Genomic DNA, 23,749 nt, shown 5'->3' on the forward strand with positions numbered 1-23,749 from the left:
ACTGATAGTGAATGTATTGGTAACAACACCTCTAACGGTTGGTTTCCCGGTTCTTTAGGCATAGAAAGGGTTAACTAACTGTGAAGGCATACAATCCTTTTTATCCTGCTTTTTTATATGGTGATGACTCTTGTTAACTATGGTAAAGAAGGGTAAAGCGCAGGAGTAGAAATGGAGAATCTATTTGTCCACTTGGAGAACAGCTAGTCCATTAAAGATAAAAAATTCAGGTAAAGTTCTTGTTACACGTTCTAGTGGTAGAGCTGAGACAATAAGAATACCGCGTTTTAAATCCACAGACCGAGCCCGTGAAACGCAAAATGTTTTTATTTCACTGAACCACTGAAACATAGGACACGGACAGTTAAATCGAGTAACAAAAGTAAAGGATCGGCTTCAAGCCCACCAATACCTAATAGGTAGAGTCTATGTGATACGGAAAGTTTGCGTGCTCTGATTGGCTGGCCAAACTCAGGATCGTATTTATTTCTCAACTCTTGGCATGGGAATAGCTGATCCCTTGCCTTGGTATAACCAACGAGCATTATTAATCTCGTTGTCGGTAAACATGATGGTGCATGGATATTAACCTTCAAATTCGATTGCAATTGTTAAATATAATCAAAAGAAAAAATAAGTCCAAGGAAGTAAACCTTTTCAGGCAAAAACCATTTAGTGACATAATAACAACTAAAAGACAGCCTCTTCTTGCACAGAAGTAAGGTTTTTGGCCAATTTGGACCATTCCTGTGTGCAAGGTGCATGTGGAACTAGGATTTGTCGGACGACTTTTATACCTTGATTCATTCTTATTCGTAGTTTTCCTTGAATGACGTTTTCCTTGGCGTAATTATTTAGCAAATCCCATCCAAGTGACCATTTTTCAGGTAATTTTTTACATTTTTTGCTTTTGGCTGAATTGGCGAAATCAACATTTACGAATGCTGGTTATTAGAACTGTACTGTATGATACTCGCGAGTGCAATTTTAAAAACAAGAACCAGGGGCCAACGGACCATACGCATTACGATATAGATATAATATTTAGGGAGCCAAAGTTTAATATCTTAAACAAGATATAAACTTTTTTTGTTGGTGAGATGAAGGGTAAATGTAATCGGTTAAAATGGCTGCTCATTTATTTATTAACTTTTAATTTGTGGGAATATTAAGCCGGCGACACACCTAGCGATTTTATACGCCGATCGCCGCAATCGGCGAAAGTCGCCAGGTTTCCTCGGTGCAGCGATTGCGATTTTCGCCGATCGCCGCGATCGGCGTATAAAATCGCCGATATCTGGTATGTCAGATATCAGCGATTAAACTCGCCGGCATTCGCCAACTGTGCCCGTTCCCTCGATTTTCTACGCTCATCACTGCGAATCGCCAATAAAGTCAATTCATCAGGTTGTGCAATAAGCCATTTCCAAGTTGCTTTGAACCTCATTACGAAATCGAGGCTAGGTGCAAAACCTTTTAAATGAAAATAAGTTTTGTTTGCATATGAATGAAAACTAATTTTCATAACAAAAACTTTGCAGGAAGCCTCGCTTTCATAATGAGGTTCAAAGCCATTTCGGAAATGGCCTATTCTATGACATGACCTTTCGAAACTGCCACATCGCCGCGATCGGCGAAGAAAATCGCCAAGTGTGTCCGCATTAATCGGAAGCGAAAATCGCAAGAGATTTTCGCTGGCGATCAAATTCGCTGCGATCAGCGTATAAAATCGCCAGGTGTGTAGCTGGCTTTATAAGTAGTAATAGTCATGAATGGGATGTCGGTGAAAAAAATAAGTGTGGTCTGCACTCTGTGATCGTAAACTACGTATTTACTCGCTAACTGATTCATGAAACATGTACGGTTTGGACATATCCCTTATTCGTGTTTGCTTTTCACTATGATTATGCGCTATTTGTTTTAGAAAGACAGTGCTTACAGCACGTTAGTATCGGCCAGCAGTGATCCTGGGACTGACGTCAGTTGCATCTCTGCACACGAGACCTCTATCAAGGTACGATCGCGCTGCCACGGAGAACAAACGCAAGGCTTGGAGCATGCTGATGAAAGAGAGAAAGTACATAAAAACTAAATGAGAAGTATTCCACATATATTTTTATTTTTTCTTTCATGTGGCTATCAAACAAGAAAAGACACACACAAGGTGTTTGTTCTGTTGTTGCTGTTGTTGTTGTTGGTATTATTAAAAATTCTGACAGCTGACGATATTTGACATATGATAAATTTCCTAATGGAAAGGAAAGCATTTAAAACGCCCTTAAAAGCTGCGGGAAATTATATATAATGATAATTTTCCTATAAGTGGGTTTGTCAACGTTTCATGACCTACAAACTATTTATTTTAATCCACTGGTTTACTGGATACTTTATTATTTTCCTCTGCCAAACACTAAGTTTATAAAGGACCACTAAATGACATGGCGAAATTTGTGCAACCTCGTTCCCAGGCTCCTCTCTCTTTCTCCCTGGCTCCGGCTGGTCATATGCGCCCAAAATCTGGGTGCTTCACAAAATTTGTCGTCAGGGAGGGGTAGTAACGTATCCAGTTGTCTCCAGTTGTCGCTTTCTCATAAATTCCCTAAAGCCAGCTGCAAAGTTTGTGACAACAAGCGGATTTACAACCAAGTATTTCCACACCCATCACTAACTTGAGAGCTGGAAGATGTTTACGTCTTTCTTCCACTCAGGTGGAGTGTTGTTAATCGGCAAGAATTATTTTAAAAACTGTCATTTCGGGACGCCAGAGGGAGGCCGACAGACAATAGCAGACTCTTGAGATAAAACTCAAACATGCGATTTGATTAGAGAAGAAGCATCGCCAGCTTTACACCTTTTAACGAAGCTCGAAATGTTGTGAAGTTGGAAAAAAGATAATTTTAGTATTCCTGAATGAAACACCAATAATTTTTTGGCAATAGAATTGTAAGCAAACGAGGTATTTGACTAATTACGGTTATTCAAAAATACCGACGGACTAAATTGAAGCAAGCCCAACGTGAATATAATTGAAAACAAATTCTTGTTATTTTATAGCCTGCGTTCCTAAATATAAGCAGTAGGTAAATGAAAAACATTGAGCTCAGCCGAGTTTTTCGATTGTGATCGAAAAACAATGTCCTTTGTCATGGGACATCGGTGATTAAATATGTGTTCATTATTGCCCTTCGCAAATTAAATTAACAAGAACAATGTATTTGAGTGATGAATTGTAATGCCGTTACTAAAGGAATTATTGGTGAACTAAATTTCATTTTACAGAGCAAAGGACGTACCCATTACTGCTGGTGGTAGTTCTGCTGGACTTCCTGGAAACAGTTCTACTGTATATAAATACTCTGATTCATGTTGTGAAATTAATTATCAACCTCTGATTCTTTAAGTCTATATTTATTCTTTTGCATCAACAAATAAAGTCCAGCCAGAAACTCGTAGTATAGGAGCACGTAATAAATAAATGTTCGAGGGATTTGTTCTCTTGCTCACAGAATGTGCATAATGGCGAAGTTATTAGACCTATTTTACAGAGGAATGAATTCGTTACTAAGTATCTATTTAAAATTTTGTATTGGAATTCCCGCGATTTTGTATCCACGAGGACTTTAAATAGACTTAGATGAACTTTCTAACACTGATATTCTTTTGGAAATCTGGCAGAGAATGGAAGATTTTCTTTTATTAAATCATCTTGTAATTTTAGCTAAGCAATATATTTATGATTGTCGCCAAAAAGGTATCCATCCTTCTTTTAGAATATTCACCAATAAGATCAACTACGTTTATCGATTAGAATGCCAAAAAACGAAGTCAAATAAGAACGAGTCCAGTCACAAACTTAAATGGAAAAAATATAGACTGTACACTCTAGATACTTTATAACGGTACAGTGCTCTCGTTTTTTCTCCCTTAGTGACAAACTGTAGAAAACTAGGTTAAAAAATAAAAATTATATGTATTATAAAAATAGCTAGCATAACTAACATAAGTGTTGTATTCAGTAGTTATTATTGCAAGTAATGTTACTATATTGTAAATAGTGTTACGCATTGTTAGAAATTTAGTTTTGTAAATAATGTAAATAATGTTAGTATTGTAAGTAATGTGTGGTACTTAAATGAAAGAAAAAAAAAAACATTAAAAAAAACCTCTGATTCTTTGGCCATTTGAAATTCAACAGATTCTACCTAATAGACGATTTTTGCAGACCGTATGAAACTGTTCGGCTCTTGCGAACAAAACGCTGGAGCGAGGGTACCCCACCTGGGAATAGGTTTGTCGTATGCAGTCATGTAATCTGCTCAATTCAGGACCCTTTCTCGAAGGGGGAAGAGAGCGGTCCCTGAGAACGAGGTAGATATTGGTAAAAAAAATATTTTGGTGAACTCTTTTCAAAAATCATACTTTTTCATGTTGAGAGTTTCGTAAAAATTTCAAAATGCGGTGAAAGTGCTGTTTTCTGGCTAACTAAAAGAGTTCAAAATAAGGTGAAAGAACGAAGCATCCACAAACTTCATTTGAAGTCAAACTTCTCGAACACTCCGAACAACTATTCTTGTTTGTTGTTCATTTCTAAAAAAAATACTTAATATTTAATAGTAACTAATATTTCTTAGGCGCAAATTAACATGTGGTTATGATCAAATGCGCCTTACAAAGTATGTAAGAAATTAGAATAATTCATTAAAAATAGTTATTTAAAATTCTTACATCAAAAGCTATTTGTATTGTAAGCAATTCTAAAAAATGTCTTCAATTTGGACTTAAAACGTTTAAGATTATCCTCGTCCCTTATTGCACTCGGCAGTTTATTCCAGAGGGGTGGTGCAGCAGCAATAAAAGCCCTGTCAGCGAGTGTCTTCTTTGTTTTCGTGGATGATGGTACTAACAAAAGCTCACATTTCGAGCGAAGACTATACGTGGAAAAATTTCTAACATTAATTAGATTACAAATGTGACCAGGTGCTTGGCCATGTATGGCCTTAAAAGTAATTATTAAAATCTTAAAATCAATTCTAAAATTACTGGTAGCCAATGTAAAGAAAATAACACGGGAGTAACATGGCTAAAGCACGGCGTTAAACAAATCAGCAAAGCAGCTGCATTTTGCACGCGTTGCAGCTTATTAATATGAGTGGTCGGTAAATCATAAAGGAGACTATTACAGTAAACATTTTCAGGCAGGCATCCTGTTAAAGCCACCTTTGAAGATTGCTAAAAGTTGCTGGGAAAACAGGTAATATTTAAAGGGGCACTGCCACCTAATTAAGTGTCACTATGAAAAGCCAGAAAACATATGTGTTTTAATGAAATCGTTAAAATAATGGTAGAGTCTTGCTAACAATAACTCTACTAGTGCACAGAAACTACTATTCATTATACCTGAGCTGGGGATGGCTAGGATTGCAAGTTGAAAAAGTATGCCACCTTTCTCAAGTTCTTGCTGTGTAATTTAGTGAAGGCACTAAAAGCTAATGATGACGTCACTGGCCCCCAGCAAGAACATTTGCATTTGAATCCCATAATATTAACATCATGTTGTAGACGACATAACAGACTATCCATTAAAGTATTTTTTTTCAAAATATCGTAACGTAACGAAAACGCTAGGGAGGAAGGGGGTGGGGGGGGGGGGGGTTACAACACCACCTCACCACTTTGTGCCAAGGCGGGGATATGAGTTTATGAGTTTGCATGTACGTCCGAGGGTTAACTTTATGCTATGGTTATATCCTAACCGGAAAACCATTTGAAAGGTGATTATTATGTTATTTTATTGTCTACGTTCCTAATTTTAAGAAGCAGTTAAATCAAAACATTGATTATGTTCAAAAACTTCAAATTTAATTTCATTAGAAAAGAGACAGAACTAGGTGCTAGTAAAAAAAAAAAAGAAGGAGAGAGAGAAGGTGCAACATGGCACGCAACTTTGCAAATCGCGGTGACCTCACGAGTAACGTTATGTCCGACATTAATCTATATCAGTCACTTGCATGAAGATACTCGCTAATATGATAATGAGTAAGATGAGATGAATGATCTTGAATTGAAAAATAGTCAGTCTAGTGTTCTGGTTGATTTTATTGGGATATGTTTTGTTCCTTCGTTAAGGTCAGTGCTTTTCAATCGTTTTTCAGCTGTCGGTGCCTCAAATTTCATCTTAATATAAATCTGTTTGTCTTTACTGAGGAAAAATCATTGAAAAAAAATTTGCATTGTTCACGAATTACGGCCAATCAGCCAACCAACCAACCAAATGTAACCAACTAAACAAGTAACCAAACAAAAGACAGCAGAAAATACGAGAATAATAAACATTGGATGCGCTATCAGTTGAGGGCCGGCTGTTGTTTATCAGAAAATAATTACAAAAAGTTAAAATGAAAATAAGATAAATATTGATGCTGCGAGCTTCTGTAGCTTTGAATTCTCATGGTGAATCGTTTAGTCTTTTTGGGTTTATCTAAACCCAGGAGGGAGGTGAGTGACCTGCACGCACTGCATTGCGACGTTAATAACTTTTTTTTTTACTTACTTATGAAAAAGCCATGAAAAATGGTAGCTTTTTTAGTTTACCTGAGATGAAAAAGGTAACCAATCAGACTTCCATTGTACCAAATTATTGATTTACCTAGAAAGCGTGAAAAAGGGTAATTTGAGACCCTCTGGTTGGAACGGCTTACGACGAGATTCCACTTTATGCGAATCACGAGCTCATATTGCACACCACAAATATATTCCGGGCGACTAACTTAACTCCATATTGCACTGTCAACGTCGAATTCTTTTTTTTTTTAATTTATAATTCGAAAAGCAAAATTACAAAAAAAAAAGTCTCTTTCAGATACTTAGCAGATTTCTCAGAGTGGTCACACTGAATTTCAACTTTTGGGGTGGAAAGGATAAAAAGCAACCGAAATAACTTTGACATAATTTTAAAAAATGCAAGAAAAAAAAAGGGCCAGTTACACCCACTCACTTAACTGAAAGTTATTTATAGGTCCTAATTTATCCTATTAATTTAAATTATTGTAAGGCACAATTGGATATTTTATAGAAGCAAAGCGATATATATTTTTTGATTATTAAATTTACTATTATTAAGAATGGTGCCAAAGTCTTAAGAGTGCGAGATGCTAAGAATTCTTTCAAAATGAAACATTATGGGTGACTCACCGATGAAAATGACATCGACCTTTTTCTCAGCATTTCCATACTTGCTAGTGGCTCGGCATGTAAAGTTTCCTTCTTTGTTTACTTGGATGCTTGCAATGTTTGAAGTTGTATTAACCAGAGTTGTTGAGTTCTTTATCACCGCCATGTGTATGGGAAGAGTTCCCACGGCTGAACACAGGGAGAGTTTGAGGCCTTGTACGGCTCGTACAACAGCAGCTGGGGACAATACGTCGGGTGAAACTAAGACAAAATAAATCGATTCAATAGCTTAGCGGCACTCCATTAGATCTAAAGAAAAAGCAAAACAAAATTACAAAGAAATGAGAGATAAATTAAATGAGAATTATTTCTGTAAAGAGAGGAAGATATCAGAAATACATTTCTCTATTTATTCAATTAACTGGGTAGGGCATCTAAGTTACCCTTGATTATCTCTAGGCATCGAAAGACTCATAGGCGCGAATCATCGTTGACCCACATTGTTTTACCCTTGATACGAATCAGGTACAGGTTCAGGTTCATTTATTTCACACTATTTACATAAAATTAACATACAAAGAAAAGTATAGTTACAACAGATGATTACAAGATAAAATAATTACAGTACAGATTATAAAATGCGTGTGGTGGTCTGAATGTCTGTTTTCTTTTCTTTTAATACACTAGAAATCCCTGTTACTTGAGCCTTTCTTAACTCCGCGAGAAGAAAGGCTCTCCAGAAAGTCAAGTCTTTATTTAGCGTGCGCAAGTTTCCTGGATACAGTTTGAATCCAGGCCAAATCGCGTGGCTTAAAATTACTGTTTGCCCAAAATCAACAATCCTTCTCCAAATGGAAAATTTATTCAGACGAGCGTTCAATTTTTGATTGGCTTTGACGAAAGGTAAACAAGCCATTTGGACTACTGTGCTAGTTAGTTTGACCCGAACTATGTATTGTTTTACAAAACGTTTGCGAATGCTGTATAGGGATACGAGGAATCGGACAAAAAAGAAATGTATCAGTACAAATTTACGATGAAACGTTTACTTTACAATGAAATCCAATTTATAGGGGCATAATGAAATTAGCTGCAGTCTTCGAAGGCAGACTCAATCTTCGCTTTAAGAAAACAACGATATGTTTTCTTCGCTTGTAACACTGTAAGGCGTGGACTATTCCTTAAGGCTTCTTCTTTCAAAACAGGGGGGTGGAGGTGCAGAAGCGTGGATGGATGTCGTGCGTGGTTTTTTCGGCATGTTGTCGGATTTCCTACAATTTACTTGCGGCACGCGCGGGATCGTGCTCTACACTTCTCGAGGCCCGGCACCGTTTGCTCTCACCAATGTCGGAAAAATCGCAGTCTTTGCATTCAACTCTGTAAACGATGCCTGCTATTTCTTCTTCCGGTGGCCGGTCCTTCGGTTTTTGAAGACAGAAGCTAGTGAGCGTATGTGCTTAAAAGCAGTATTTATGTTGAACTGTTGCAGTGTGAGTTTTACCCTGTCCGATACCCCTTTCACAAAGGCGACCACGGCAAATCCAACAGGGTCAGGATGGCGGTTTTGCGGACTAGACCTTGGTTGGGCAGCATTTTCAATGAATTTGGTGGGATATCCATTGGCCTGTAGGCTGTCGTGGACGTAATAGGTCTAAGGGGTCTATCAATAGTAGTATCGGGTCCCCTACCTACCACGTTTCCAAGTATTTGGCAGTTTTGCTCAGCCCCCTACGTTCAGACCATGGCGACACGATAAAGAACTCAAAGGAATTCGCGGATTTCGTACAGGCCCAGACAGTCAGACCAGACGAGGAAATCGTATCTTTCGACGTCGTATCCCTATTCACCTCTATTCCTGTCGATTTAGCCTTACAAGTCATCCAAAGCAAGCTGGAGTCAAATCATATCTGGAAGGACAAGACAAACCTGACCAAAAACCAAAGCCCTGTTTTTTCGAAGAGAGAGATATTTTCTGTTTTAACCTGAAGTCGGCGTGGTGAAGCCAGATAAAGGCTACAATTGGCGACATAATTAGTTGATACATTGTGTTCCTTTAGTAGTTTCAGTCCACCAAATAACACCACTCTTTCTTTTGCGAATTAAACTGTCAAAAAGACCCCGCTCACCCATCCAACTGTTGCTTGTTTGTACCACGAGATCACGGCAATTGCCGTGCAACTGAACATTGTTTGGGAAATGGGGGGGGGGGGGGATGAAAGGACATGCGAGGGGGAAAGGGGGCAAAAAGGGATCACAGCGACGAAATAGGTTGTTAAAAATGTAAATGTGTCAACAATTTTGACATCAGTTGTAGTTACAATCATACGAGACAGTTGTTGGCTAACACTTGATGAGTTTCTGGTTATTAAATGGAAGAAAGATCCTCGCGAAAAGAAAGCCTGAAAAAATTGAAGCTTGAACGGTAATTAAACCCATGACCTCTGCGATGCCGGTGCAGTGCTCTACCAACTGAGCTATGAAGCCAACTGGGAGCTGGTCATTTTGTGAGTTCGTAACCCGTGAAGGATGAATAAATGAATGTAAATATATGAAGCATAAATTTTGAATTGCGGATGAAAGTTCAAATAGAAGAAAGATCCTCGCAGTTAGTACGCAACTTAAGTAGTTGCGAAGAAGCTGCGACCTTCTATTTGATCTTTGATCCGCCAGGGCACCCAGACAAACGCCATCGCGCCGCCTTCAAGCCCTTGTAGGTGAACACGCACAAGGACAAATGCACCTGCACCGGAATCGCACCACCGTATTAACACTTACCATGCGTCCATCGACAATATGCTGTCCGAGCTTGAGCTCAGGTTGTGCGGAAATGACCAGGAAATACTCTGTGCTTTGGGAAATATCCGGCTGTCATAGTGAAACACCTGATAAAGAGAGCTTCTCCCGCGTTGCTAAATTTTACAAAATCGACGGCGAGAATCTAGAAGCCGAGAAGAAAATTACGCGAGTTTTCGTCGTGTGCGCAGATTAGGCTACATGACTGTTTCAGAAAGCAGCTGGAGACAATGCACGAGAATGATCCATTTGATATGTTCCAGGGTTTTCTGATGTGGTGTACATGTCCTTTCAGTGTTACCTATTACATCGTGTTTTGCAGAACGATCATTCAGTGCCTTGCGCAGATTGAAAACTTAACTCGGCAGCACCCTGGGGCAACAACGTGTCTAACTCTGACCTTATCATTGATATCTTTGGCCGTCGAAATGGCAGAGACAACTATTTCTTTTAACGTGTTTTATGAGCTCATACGGATAGATTCATATGTAAGAATATTTTCTCTTCATATGTAGGCCTAATGGTAGTGCATCTTATGACCTTCGTTTCTTTTCGACTGTTTCTTAAAAATTGGGCAACTAACGAAAATTTTTTGGGCAAATGGTTCACCTGGTAAAAAATTGCCCGTACGCCTATGGTAGAGCGCACCAAACCCATGGGCAGTAAACCTACCATCGCGTTCCTGGATACTAATGTATCCACCCTCTCCAATGGTGAAGTTGAGGTGCAAGTCTACCGAAAAGCTACCCATACCAACAATAACTTAGCATTTGATTCACACCACCGTGCGCAACATAAAAGATCTGTCATCAGCACGTTGATGCCCCACGCGGACACCATCCCTTCGTAGCGAGGCCCTGAGAACAGAGGAAACATCCTACGTCCAGGACAGCCTACAGGTCAATGGATATCCCACCAAATTCATTGAAAATGCTGCCCAACCAAGGTCTGTTCCGCAAAACCACCATCCTGACCCTGTTGGCCTTGCCGTGGTACCCTATGTAAAAGGGGTATCGCACAGGATAAAACTCACACTGCAAAAGTTCAACATAAATACTGCCTTTAAGCCAATACGCACACCTACATCTGTCTTCAAAAAACCGAAGGACCGTCCACCGGAAGAAAGAATAGCAGGCATCGTTTACAGAGTTGAATGCCAAGACTGTGATTTTTCCTACATTGGTGAGAGCAAACGGTGCTGGGCTTCGGGAAGAGTAGAAAACGATCCCGCGCGTGCCGCAAGTAAAGAGTCGGCAACCCGACAACATGCCGAAAAAACTGCTCACGACATCCACTCTAACACGGCATATTCTTGAAAGGAATGAAACTAATAACAAGCGCAGAATTGTTTTGGAGTCTTTACACTCAAACATTAACAAGAACTCTGTGAACGAAAGAATGGAGTTCCCAAGGGCTCATGTGTCGCTGTTGAGATCTCTTGGGAGCCGACATATAAAGCAGTGATTTTGAATTTCAGATTCATTGTCCCCCGGAGCAGGACCAGAGATACGGTTCAAAAATTGGGAAACGTTTTTAAGTTTTTTAGATCAGATTTAAGCCCCTTTTCAGCAATTTTAACCATGAACATTGATCGCTAAAAGAGCAACATTAATTTGTAATTTTAGGATGATGATGTTTTCAGTTATCTGTTTTTACCTGGTGGACCACTGGTAAAAGATAATCGAAATCCTTTCTTTTGAACACCAGCGTCTGAGCGGAATGTTAGCACTGCCTTGCTTCCTGTCACAGAAATCTTCTCCCCAGTCCTCTTACCACAATACACACCAAGTGATTGTTTCTTCTCATTAGTGATCATCAAATAGTCCCATCTACAAAGCAAAATAATCAGTCTTAGAGGATACGCAAATAGAATTGTCGTATATAGAGGTAGAAATAGTAAAATGGTGTCACAGGGGTGATTGATGCACCCAATAGACAGCTTCGTCTATGGAGGAAGTTTATGGCATAGCTAGTAAATTCGTGCAACCAAATTCAATTGTGCGCGCGTGCTTCATATTCCTATTGTGCACGCTGATGACGTCAGCAAACAAATGGCTAGAGAAGAAAAATCTTTTCTGTGAAGTGACTTCGGCATTTTGCATTCAAAAACGGGGAAAAACTACAGCAAAACGTTTAACTATAGATGGCAACAAGCGAACCAGCTGATGAGAGAGATCTGCCTACTTCTTCTTTGGGATTGGAGTTTTTGACTTCCAAAAAACAAAACAAAAGTAAAGAAAAGGAAAAAAGAGAACAAACCGGGCCCGTGTCATCGTGTCTCGCAAAACTATTAATTTTCAGACGCCAATTTCGCTTTTCTCAGAGAGAAAACACACCTTTCCGAAACGATAAACTGAAAGAAAAATTGCTAAGGAATACTCAACAGTTTCAACAGCAGAAGTACGATAATTAACGGGCGAAGAAATTGTGCTTCAGGATCAAATTGTCCTTTTATCTAGCCGAGAGCAAGCGGACATCTCAGATCACAGACTTTCTTGGTAATGTTCGAATACTCGTGGGAATCCAATTCACAAGAAGTCACTGGTCTGATTGTAAATTTGTACTTATATACCTTTCTAATTGACCGATTCTTCGTAATACTAACTGTTTTTTGGCGAAATTTCAAAAAACTGGCTCTGCACGCTTCGATAAATTCACTTCATGAATGGACTTCCAGTTCCTTCAAATCGCTTGCGCGTTTATCGTCTCGGATTAAGAATTGTACGCCGTGCATCTTAAAACAAATTCTAATCTGAATACATTTTTCATTCAGGAAAGCTTCATTTAGGAAAGCTTCAGTTGTCATACGATACAGTAGCTTCAGTTTCAATGATATGCCTATATTAATTGACAAATACAGCACTACAGCAGTGCTTTTCATGTCAAAAGCTGTGCATTTACTTACCTACAAGTCGGGTGATACACCAGGCTAAAGTCGTCAAAGTTAATCAACAGCGCCATGCCCTCTGGAATTGGAACCGAATAACTGCAATTCATATTCTTCGGGTAGCTGTTTGGATATCCAGGGCTTGAAAGGGAATTGTTTATCACTGAACCACATTCTATTCCAAGCAAAAGTAGTTCAATGAACACCTTACTTACGACTTGGACACGATAACAAAAATAGTAAGATAATTAGTGAAAGAAAATTTTATGATACTGAAACATCCTCTACCTGTCAGAAGCAATAAGTGAATCAATGTTACTTGCTACACGACAAAGCTCAGAATTTACCATCTGTTCTTGCTCATCAACAAGCCCAATGGACGTTTTTCGACATCACTGATCCCAACTTATGCAGGACGTATGTCATATGTGAAGCATATGACTGTAACGATCATGTGTTTGTTAAGGACGGTGCCTACTTTTGTTACTGCGAGTCTCGAAAAACTTGGGTTTCCTATAGATAATGCCTACTGACACAGGGATAGTTTTTGTGAGGTTTACAGCTATGCGAAGAAAGCAGAACTTAGCAATTGCTCTTTCTCACCGATAATAAAGCTTTAATTTAGGAATAATGCCATATAGCCCTTTGTATTTTACAGCTTTTTAGAATCATTGTTGCTTAATTATTTCTAAAAAAATCGTGGTTACTCCCAGTTTTCTTTTTGGATTCCAGTAGACCTTGAAAAGAACTGCTTTTTCCGCATAGTCATAAATTGCGCAAAAATACTCCTGTATTATAACATAACTAAAGCGAAGCGAGCGCTCTGATTGGTCAATTCAGCATCTACTATTTGCCCATGGGTGTATGCTGCTGACGTGTGTGCAAATGTTTATAAAGCAAATAATTTATTTTGACAGAGATTGTTTCCAAAATAATGGCTGACATCCCTTCTGCCAAAAATGCTAGACTGTCCCCTCAGTTATCTGAAGAAGAAACAGAATATCCATCCTTCGACCTATTTGGGAGTATTTTTGCCGAGCCACCTGCAAAGAGATTCGCAAGTTTAAGCGAAAGCGATCTTGACGACCTTATAAGTGAACGACACTCAAAAAAGACGAAGGAAGTCACAAACTGGTCTGTGTCCACATTTAAAGGTAAACAGCAGGTTATTAAAGCTTAGTTGGAACTCATTAATAGGCTTTACGATAAAGACAAAACGACTTATTAAAGAAATTGTTTCTGTTAAGATATGTATAGCCCCAATAAAATGCTAATGCGCTGACAATGTCGACGAAATTACCTTTTCAATTTGTTGTTTTTACGCCACGATTTTAAAAAGCCCTTACTTTGATAACAGATAAAAAATGTTAAAGAGTTAAGTTCAATTACAAACCAAATTTTGATAGTCCGTTTCCTTTTGTTTTATATTTAGCATGGTGTGCAGAAAAAAAAAATCAAACCCCGCTTGAAGCGATGAAAATAGGTCAGCTGGATCAAAACATTCGCAGATTTTATGCAGAAGCGAGAACGAAAAAGGGCGAAGATTACAGTAAATCTACCTTGCTGGGATTTCGCCATTCGATAGAAAGATTCCTCAATGCCCCGCCATTTAGCAGAGGCCTACAAATTTCAACTGACCCAAGATTTGCAAGATCAAACCTCATGCTAGATGCGCAAATAAAAAATCTAAAACGAAGCGGCAAAGAAAATGTCTCGCACAACCTGCTATCGAGGAGGAAGACCTCCAGAAGCTGAAATCAAGTGAAGTGTTGTCCTTGTCGTCACCGCTTTCCTTGCTGAGAAACGTTTGGTTTCATGTCCTAATTTTCTGCAGAAGGGGCCTTGAAGGGCAAAAAAGCTTGACAACGAACAGCTTCAAGTTCGAAACCGATGCGGCTGGAAGAAATTACGCAACCATGAGTCACGATGAATTATCAAAGAATCATCCCGGAGGGCTTAAGGACGTTGAAAGCACGGAAAAAGAAGCCAGAATGTATGAGACCGAAGACGAAGGTAACGGCTACAAGGCCCTCAAATTGTATCTCCAGAAGGTCAATCCAAAGTGTACTGCGTTTTTTCAATATCCCAAGAAAAATAGCATGGCTCTAGATGCCGTTTGGTACGAAGCACGACCGCTTGGAATAAAAAGCCTCGCTAAAATGATAAAGACCATCAGCAAAGAAGCACGTTTATCCAAAGTCTACACAAACCATTGTGTAAGAGCCACTGCGATCACTCTCTGGTCCAACGCCAGGATTTCAAACCGCCACATAATGGCAATTTCTGGACGCCGCAGTGAGCAGTCTCTGGTAAGCTACAATTCGCGGCCTTCGACCTCACAGCTCCATAACTGTAGCCAAGCCTTCAGTTCTCCTTCTGCCAACAATCACAGGCAGCCATCAGAAACTTCTCGGCAATCCACGTCGTTCCAGGCCAAACAAGTGGCAACAAAATCGCTCTTCAGCGAATGCACCATTCAAAATGTGAAAATTGTTTTCAACGCTAAAGCAGTTTAAGGCCTGGGTTTGAAGGGTGTTCAGAAATTATGAATGATCCCCTATATCTTCGGTTTGTTTGCCTAGAACAGGATGAAATTTTCCCTGAATATTTAACTTGATGTTTTCTTTTGCCTTAACGTATAATTTTGATCACGTGACACATCACGTGACCAGAAAATGAGAATTTCGTAAATCGGCGATATGGCGGCGATTTTTTTTTATAAAGATAACTAAATTAGTGTTTCCGAAGCAGATTTTAAATATTTAACTTTCTACGTTTGGAATGACTGTCCTTAAGTTTTTAAATTGGAGAAATTAACGATCAAAGGTTGAATTGTGGTCTAAAAAATGACCTTTGCCCTGATAAATTTTTTCTGGAGAACAATAGACGATCATTCCAAACGTGAAGCGATGGAGATATTTAATCTTTATTAGAAACGCGTTTTTGTTTGATGTTATCTCTTAAAACCGTCGCCTACCTGTCAAATCTTTGTTTTTTTCACAAAAATGATCACGTGACATGTCACGTGATCTCTAGCACTACTTATTATGCTTAGAAATTTTCAGAATGATAAGAGCTTTTTATCTTCCAAATTTCAGTTCAGTGCCATTGAATTTGTTAAAGTTATCTAGAATAAACCATTTTTCCTCTTAAAAGCCCTTGACCCAGGCCTTAAACTGCTTGAGCGGTTCATTCTCTGAAATTCAGTCCTTCGTGTTTTAATAACTTTGGACGGTTGTCTACTTTTTTCCCCTGAGTTTGCTCATAATTCTATCGAACTATTTCACCGGTTGTTGGATACAAACCTTAGAAAGAGGATTTTGATCGATATTTCAGGAAACGTGATTAAACTTTATCGAGTTGCTGGTGTGAAGTCGCTTGCCATGAATGAATTTTCGCGCGCTTATTTTCTCCTGTCATGTAAGACTACACCAACATATTTTGCGATGTACCTCAATAAAAGCAGCTCTGTTGTCCCAATGTCTCAGTGTTATTTTATAAAACAAATGGTAAACGCCATAGCGTGTACTATTGAGTTACGGATGCACTTGGGAGGTTTGCTAAGTACTCAAGAAGCTAAAGTAACTCTTACGCTTCTTTCGTGCTTAGCAACCTCCCGCGTGCACCCATAACTCAATAGTACATGCTATGGCGTTTACCATTTGTTAATTAGTAGGCACCGTCCTTAACTTATTCCTGTTAATATGCTGAAAACATTCCACTAACGACGTCTTCGAGAACACCACTAACTATAATTATAAAGGATCACTCATAGGAAATCGGGACCAAATAGTCCAGTCATGGCTTCTGTAAATATCTGATTAATATCTCACGTTAGTGGTATTAGAGTGTTATGAAAGATTAAGTGACTAACATTGTTATTTTTAAAATTAAACTGGAATGGTTATCATTTTTTTGTTGGGATGGTTTGACGGAACCCCTTGAAGTACGTTTCTGTTGATGGTCCAAGTTACCTAATTTGCGTCTTTGTTTGCCATTTTTCCCACTTACGGTTCACGGTTGGATCGTTTGTGGACAATTAAATGTATTAAACGTCACCACTAACACCCAATTTTGAAACAGGGGGAGACAAGCCAGAAAGGACGGGTGTTATGGACGTGTTGCGAAATTTCCCTACAATAGTTCTCACAGAAAAGATTCTGATCAGCGTATCTAGTCAGTTCCAAAATCCGTAATTCCTTGATCCCTGGTAGATTTTCGTTGTATCATTCCATGAACAGCATGGAAGATGTTTTATGCTTTGAAGATATGGATTGTAACTCAAGGACGTGCACATGTACAGACAAATTGCCGCCAGAAAGAGAAACAATATGAACTCACCTCGGCTGGCGATGATGCCGTTCTTACTCCAAAACAGCACAAAAAGTAAGACAAGTATTTCCATGCTGGAAAGGTGATTTTTTTCCCGTCACCGTTGCACCAATAATCAGCCTTTACTTTCTACGGGTAGAGAGGATAATAAAAAACTGTCATTGTAGCTCAGTTAAATGCTCAAATAAACAAACCATTTGAAAATAATGTCCTAAATTAGTACTGTCTTTTTTTGTGTTTAATTCCCCTGAGTAATTTTCCAGTAATTTGATATTAAGTAATTTTAGTTGCATCGTTTCACAAGATACCTGGAGTTGGGGAAATAAGCGATTTTGATTTCTTTAGAATTGCCCTCATAGCACGACTGTTAATCACATTGCCTTTTCACAGCGCCAGATTCCACAATTTCAGAAGTATAAAAGCTATTGCGACGAGCCTTGGAGGATACGTAATACATCGAAAGATCTTTCCTTTGAGGTCCGCAACGAGAAGTTATGACGTCTTGTGACGTTGTCATGAGATCATGATTGTCAAATGGGGGCCATTTTGGATCCGCCATATTGGATTTGCGGATTTCCCCAAAACTTTAGGAAAGCGCCGAAATTGAACGAAAAGTAATCAAAACCAATAAAGGAACACTAATATGGGCTAAAAGAAATAAAAGTTACTGTAAATAAGGAAAAAAGTCATCTTCTATTTCTGAAAATACGCTTGTCAAAAATTGGTTGTCATGGCAACATCAAAGTCAATAAACAGTAACCAATGGTATGAAATTCTTTTCAGATAAATTTCCGATAACGTCCTGAAATGTGAGGCCGTTTGCTCAAATATTAAAAAAGTTATTCAGGTTCAAAGTCCCGCAGGCAGAATCAGGAACCCCTAGGTCTAGAAAGGGGTTATACCAACTTAACGTAAAAGCTTGGAACCTGCAACTATAGCGAAACCCCTCCATAAAATGCTTAAAGCAGTTAAATTGAGTCCATGGATAGGAAAGGACCCTTTTGCAAGCCAGTATAGGTTACCAAACGCAGAGAGACCACTGTGCGTGTTAACATGAGAATTAATGAGGAAATCATTATGTACGCAAGCCTATATAATAACGTTAAAATGCCAAATGTTTTCAATGTGTTTGTCACAATACTATAATGCAGACAATCGCCTTCCTGTAGTAAACCAGAAGCTCTCTGCTAAAATGGAACTTTTGTTTACGCCGCCACGTATTAAAATAAAATAATGATAACAATAATAGCTAGCAATTATCACCAGAGGTGCTGGAAACCTTAATTTAACTTTAAAAACAATAATCTAATACATTAATTATTACGGCTCAACGAACTGAAGGCGAGTCTTCAAGATTAGGTAGCAATTTTGTAACATAAATATAGTTAGGAGAGTCACCAATCTCAAATTTCTGGCGGACAATAAAGGTACTACTGTGTGTTGCTATTAAAAGCAGAGTACTGGAGAAAAAGAAAAAGGTTGATTATGCAAACTTGACCCGCTTGAATTTTTTAAATAAATTTATAATTGCTTCTGTTGCAGTGGGGTTTGGGGATAATTTGAATTTTCACTTTTTTTCACATCCCAATTTTGAAGCTTTCTCATGAGACTTTCATGGAAAGGTACCTATCCAGACATTTAAGAGCCGGCGAGATGAGAGTTTTGTTGTTAATGTGTACTTTGGAAACGTTCAAAGTTTTAATTAAGGAACAGATGCATTTTGCTTTCTTTATAGCGCTTGACGTGTTACTTGAACAAATGATGTCATGATTGATTGATGGCGTGACACGGATCCCATCATTACCATATTTAAAAAATTGTTTTATTTTCTTTTATACGAAACATTTTTATTTAAAAGAAAAAGTCGGTGAGCTTTTTCGTACAGCATGAGATAATTATTTGCTTTAGTAGAGAATTTCGTATGACATGCGAGTCTTCCAGATGACTAAAGGCTGGGCATGGGAGACTCCTACAGCCAATCCGAGAGTGTATAAGTCACCTAAACTGATGTATTTGTGCTATCGAATCGAAGAGTTAAGGAGTTTCTTGAACAGACATTTACTAAAATATGCTCGGCGATACATTTACAAAGTAAATAATTAAGAGTTGTGAAATGTATGCTTTGCGCTGGAGTAAATAGAGAAGACGATTTTTGGCAATTTACAATGTATGTGAAACACTCATGGTAAAATTATAGCAACAAAAAAGTAATGAAATGAGACTGATGTAGACGCAGAAAAATAACATTCCCTTAAGCGGTACCCAGACATAAAGTGATCTTTTAACTGGCGTCCACTGTAGATTTGGCAACCTACTGGCGATTACAAGAAGTACGAGTTTGATTGCGTATAAAGGGGACTTTGTAATGATTTGAAAATACACCATGTTCGACATTTTGTGAAAAATTTGTGTGAAAATTTTGTCAAAAATGATAAAATGGAAACTTGAATTGGTCGACAGTATGATAATTTATTCAAAGTAGCGCTGTCAAGTCTTTGCCCACGTAAATAAAGATAATGGCATTTGGTAACCCCTAAATTTTTATCAGCTTTTACAGCGGGCATTTAATTTCACTACAACAACACTTATGGACCCTTAAACAAATTAACGAGTCAGTTTATACGAATTCAAACACAGAACGGCGGTAATATTAAGATGTTTAAGGAGAAAAGCTGCATTATCATTGACTAGAGGTATCCTACTTCATAACAAAAGTGAATAAACTAAACATAATTTAACAAAGAAAACACTGCTCAATTATGGTTACTATTAGCCTTTTCATATCTTGTATACTGGTACTTTTATTTCCATAGACTTGCTTTAGAAGAGCAAATAGCAATTATTTCCTTAGTGAATTCGCTATTATCAGGATCCTTGATATGCTCTTCGTCTTTGTGAATACTTATAAATGTTTGGTCGCATTTGGTAATAATTACGCTCTGCGTAATAACCATTCTGTGACGAAATTTTCACAAAAGAAATTACGAAAACGCGGTTCACCATAGCCCAACAGAGAAAATACTTAGTTTTTCTATAAAAGATTTCTTCACTACGGTGTTTAAGATTGAATTTTCTGCTTAAAACGGATGTTTTCGTTATGTTAATTATGACATTTCGAAGCGCTCAGTGTTGTGCATATTTATCCGCCTCAATTTTTCACTTCTAATTGCGTCACTCGCTGGATGCCTTAGCCAAATTGAGCAAGAAAATTAAATATATAATGTAAGAAACAAAAATAACTCTACTTACCTGAATGAATTATGACAATGAGTTATCTTTGCAAGAAGCTTTTCGTCCGGATTAACAGCGTGAGAGCACAGAAGGCACTCAAAAAGTAAAGCCCTGTCCAGCTGTTTTTTGTGATAACTTCCAAAAGGGAAACATGAAAAACTCATTAATTCACCAAAAAAACATGTGTACTCCATTTAGCAGTCAATTTGTTTAATTTTATTAACTGAAAGCTTACTAGAAAACTTGTAATAATATTGCTTGTAAAAAAAGCTGACCAAAAAACGGACGCGTTTCCTTTTTAGTCTCCTCTAGACGATCAGCTGTTAAACTTTTCTCAGAACTCAACTTTAATGAATAGACATTTTCGTCGTTTTGCATTATGTGACAGCATTTGTGCGAAATAAACGATCCATATTGTTGAAGGAAGGAAATATTCCCCAGCAATATTTCTGCTTTCCCATGAAAATAAATAACCACGTCTGAATTTCTCCGCCGTACATATACGTGTGGATTTGTGTGACCGTTAATTCTTTCAGTTTAAAGATTAAATGTTAATTCATTTTAAAACATATAATTATGCAAGTGTTAGTGGTGAGCATGTGATGCATCCTTCGGACGTTTAAAGACCTACATAATTTTCGCTGATTATTTAAGTTCACTTTCAAATTCTAATAAAGGGGTAATACTGTCTTTCTCCCGAAGATAAAGTTCTTTTTTGTGAAGCAACAATGGCATTTCATTTTAATTCAATTGCAAGTGAGTGCTAGATGAAATTTCTGACAGTTTCTTAAACACGTGATCAATATTTGGTGTTATTATACGACTAAGGCAGTTAGGGGGCCAAGAAATTAAATCAACCAATCAGATCGCTCTATTACCGGTCCAATATTTTCCAAGTATTGTACCGGGTATTGTCCCGCGTTGCGTCCCGCTTTCAATTTAAAATCAACATGGCGGACGATGCAAGTTTTTATCAGACACTGTTTCTTCTGCTGGCCTTCAGGCAAGAGAAAGCTGCTTGTTGTGTTCTTGTACTGTTATTTAACCGTGTAATAGTTCGATAAACGTTTTAACCATATTTAAAATTATGGTGCCTCAAAAATTTTACGATAGTTGACGAATTAAGAAAAAGAACTGTTTTGTACACTTGTGGTGATTGCAATATTATCTGAACATTACTGAAATATTCATCTTGTTATCTGCTACCTGTATATATTTTTAAATCACCCTTTTTGATCTTATCAACACAAGTCCCAGTGTGCGTGAAGTTTGGTGTTTTTTTTGTAAGTTTCATTCATTGCTTGGCGTAAAAAACAAAGAAAAGATTCTGTGAACCGTCGCCATAGTGAGGAGCGTGGACTGAGGAGTAGGGCAGGACACACTTTTTCCCATTTCCCCTTTCAACTTTGTCTCCTCAAGCTCCCTTCTTCTCACCACTGCGGATTTTTTTCTAAAATTCCTCCTCAATGGGGAACCATGTATAGGCTTTATAGTAGTTAGATATTTGGGTGTATCAGCTCACTTTTCAAAAAATGATAAAAAATCCCATACAAATCCTTTTAAATCCAATATTTTTCCTAAACCCCATAAACCACACATTATCTCACCCCAATCACTGCATAAAATACTATTTCAGCCTTTGAATTCAACCCTAAACTCAAAAACCTAAAAAATAAAAACCTAAATTTTTATCCTCGGTTTTTCAAAAACCTAAATTTAGGTTTTTCATAAATGACACCAAACTGATCCTCAACTCACAAACAATCATCGATTAAATCCAACCAACTCATCAATCGCTGATTTGAATGATGAATACAATATTTTTGAACACCAATTTGGAGAAAAAAATAATCATTATGGTTGTTGTGTGACTGGATGCCGTTACTGTCACGCGTGACGTTGTGTGAACTGTCACGAAAATGGGCAAAACCCTAGACGTGGAGTGCTCGGTTGGCTGTTTACTTGCCTGGCCCCAGCCAGGTCTTTTTCCCGCCGCTGGACAAAGGCGGCTGTCCCTTCCCAGTTTACCTCTGGGACCGAGGTTGAGTCCTGGGACGAACTCTGAGCACCCCGCTGTAAACCAGTAGGGCCTGAGCGGGCTCACCCTGGAGGTACCGTCTACTGGAAGACATCGCACACTACTCAGTAATTCACCATCTGCACAAGCCGTCAAACAGGTTTCAGTCAGGGGCCAACTGACACCACCCTAAAGCTTCACCAGAGTTTGTGAACTAATATAACAATGGCCCGATTACCTATATATTACACTCAATTCTGAAATTTTTACACTTGTGGTGCTATTTTTCTGTATATTGCGTAATATTGCTTGATTTGGATTAACACGCATGCGCTTTCATGCATGTTCACGATGACACAACCCAAAGCGGACTGGACACTAGTTTGTTAATACACGTGTCGGCCATTTTGTCGCCATTTTGTGAAGAGCTTGTGTTTTCATGTTTATGGTTCCTGTTTTGGGATATATTGGACATTTATTTCTCCACTTTCATCGTTCTGATGTTTGTAGACGCTTTTTGAGGTAAGAATATCATTTATCTTGCACACAACAATAGATTTTTTTATTGGATCGACTCGCTATCGAATATTCGTGAGGCCGTGAAATGAGCTTATTTATTTTTGAACAGCAACTAAATCCTTGATTGGGATCCAAGAATTAAAGGCATCATTGTATCCTTTCCACTTTACCAAAGCTTGTTTCTTCTTGTAATCTCTCCTGATGACTTTATTGATTCTGAATATCTCCTGTTTAGCTTTCAATAATTCCGGTTCATAAAATCTCCCTGTAATCTGTTCATCGTTTAGATCTTTCAGTTTATAAGTGATTGGATTCGTGTATTGAATTTTATCGATAATGAAGACCTCTTCTGTCCAGTTTTCTGTATAACCTCGATCAAACAGCTTTCTTTTATACTTTGATATTCTAACCTTTTCACCAACTTGGAATTTTGCTTGGGATGACAATTGCTTCAAATTGCCATAAAGATTGAAGTAAACAGTTCCTTCATTCTTTTTCTTAGATGCTTCTGTCGGTGTCATTTTTATTGAACTGTGTTTAGTGTTATTATACTGATTCAATATTTTAGGCAAAATATCCAGATACATTGTATTGCCTTGGGCAGTGAATCGTTTCCACATTTTATTTTTAATCGTCCGGTTCCACCTTTCCACCACTGATGACTTTTCTTCATTTTCAGTCGAATACAGTGTAATGTTATGTTTTTTGAGCAAGTCTTTGAAATGTTTGTTGTAGAACTCTGAGCCTTTATCAGTCCATAGATACTTTGGTTTTCGACCCTCTTTGAATATGCTTTGAAA

The 23,749-nt window shown here is 38.2% G+C and overlaps 1 protein-coding gene and 1 pseudogene across 1 annotated transcript; one reads left to right on the plus strand and one right to left on the minus strand.

Moving 5' to 3' along the window:
- Positions 1 to 1,935: 1,935 nt before the first annotated feature.
- LOC146453555 (uncharacterized) lies at positions 1,936 to 12,989 on the minus strand. Its single transcript, XM_085096492.1, has 4 exons — positions 12,869 to 12,989; positions 11,620 to 11,792; positions 7,192 to 7,431; positions 1,936 to 2,060 (listed from the first exon to the last, which is right to left on the minus strand). Exons 1-4 carry the CDS (start codon positions 12,958 to 12,960, stop codon positions 1,936 to 1,938), a joined length of 630 nt encoding a protein of 209 aa, XP_084952618.1. The 5' UTR covers positions 12,961 to 12,989.
- Positions 12,990 to 14,316: 1,327 nt separating this feature from the next.
- On the plus strand, positions 14,317 to 17,240 carry LOC146453556 (uncharacterized; annotated as a pseudogene).
- Positions 17,241 to 23,749: the final 6,509 nt, after the last annotated feature.

This window comes from Pavona decussata, unplaced genomic scaffold, assembly GCF_977016875.1.
Source record: "Pavona decussata unplaced genomic scaffold, jaPavDecu1.1 SCAFFOLD_329, whole genome shotgun sequence".
In the NCBI taxonomy this organism is placed as follows: domain Eukaryota; kingdom Metazoa; phylum Cnidaria; class Anthozoa; order Scleractinia; family Agariciidae; genus Pavona; species Pavona decussata.

What these genes read in the sequence shown, in the direction of transcription:
- LOC146453555 (XM_085096492.1), bottom strand. Translation starts at nt 12,960, where the DNA reads ATGAATTGCAGTTATTCGGTTCCAATTCCAGAGGGCATGGCGCTGTTG. An exon ending in GTGTATCACCCGACTTGTAG is followed by an intron (nt 11,793 to 12,868) that starts GTAAGTAAATGC and finishes TTTGCTTTGTAG; the next exon opens with ATGGGACTATTTGATGATCA. An exon ending in TTTTACCAGTGGTCCACCAG is followed by an intron (nt 7,432 to 11,619) that starts GTAAAAACAGAT and finishes ATTTTGTCTTAG; the next exon opens with TTTCACCCGACGTATTGTCC.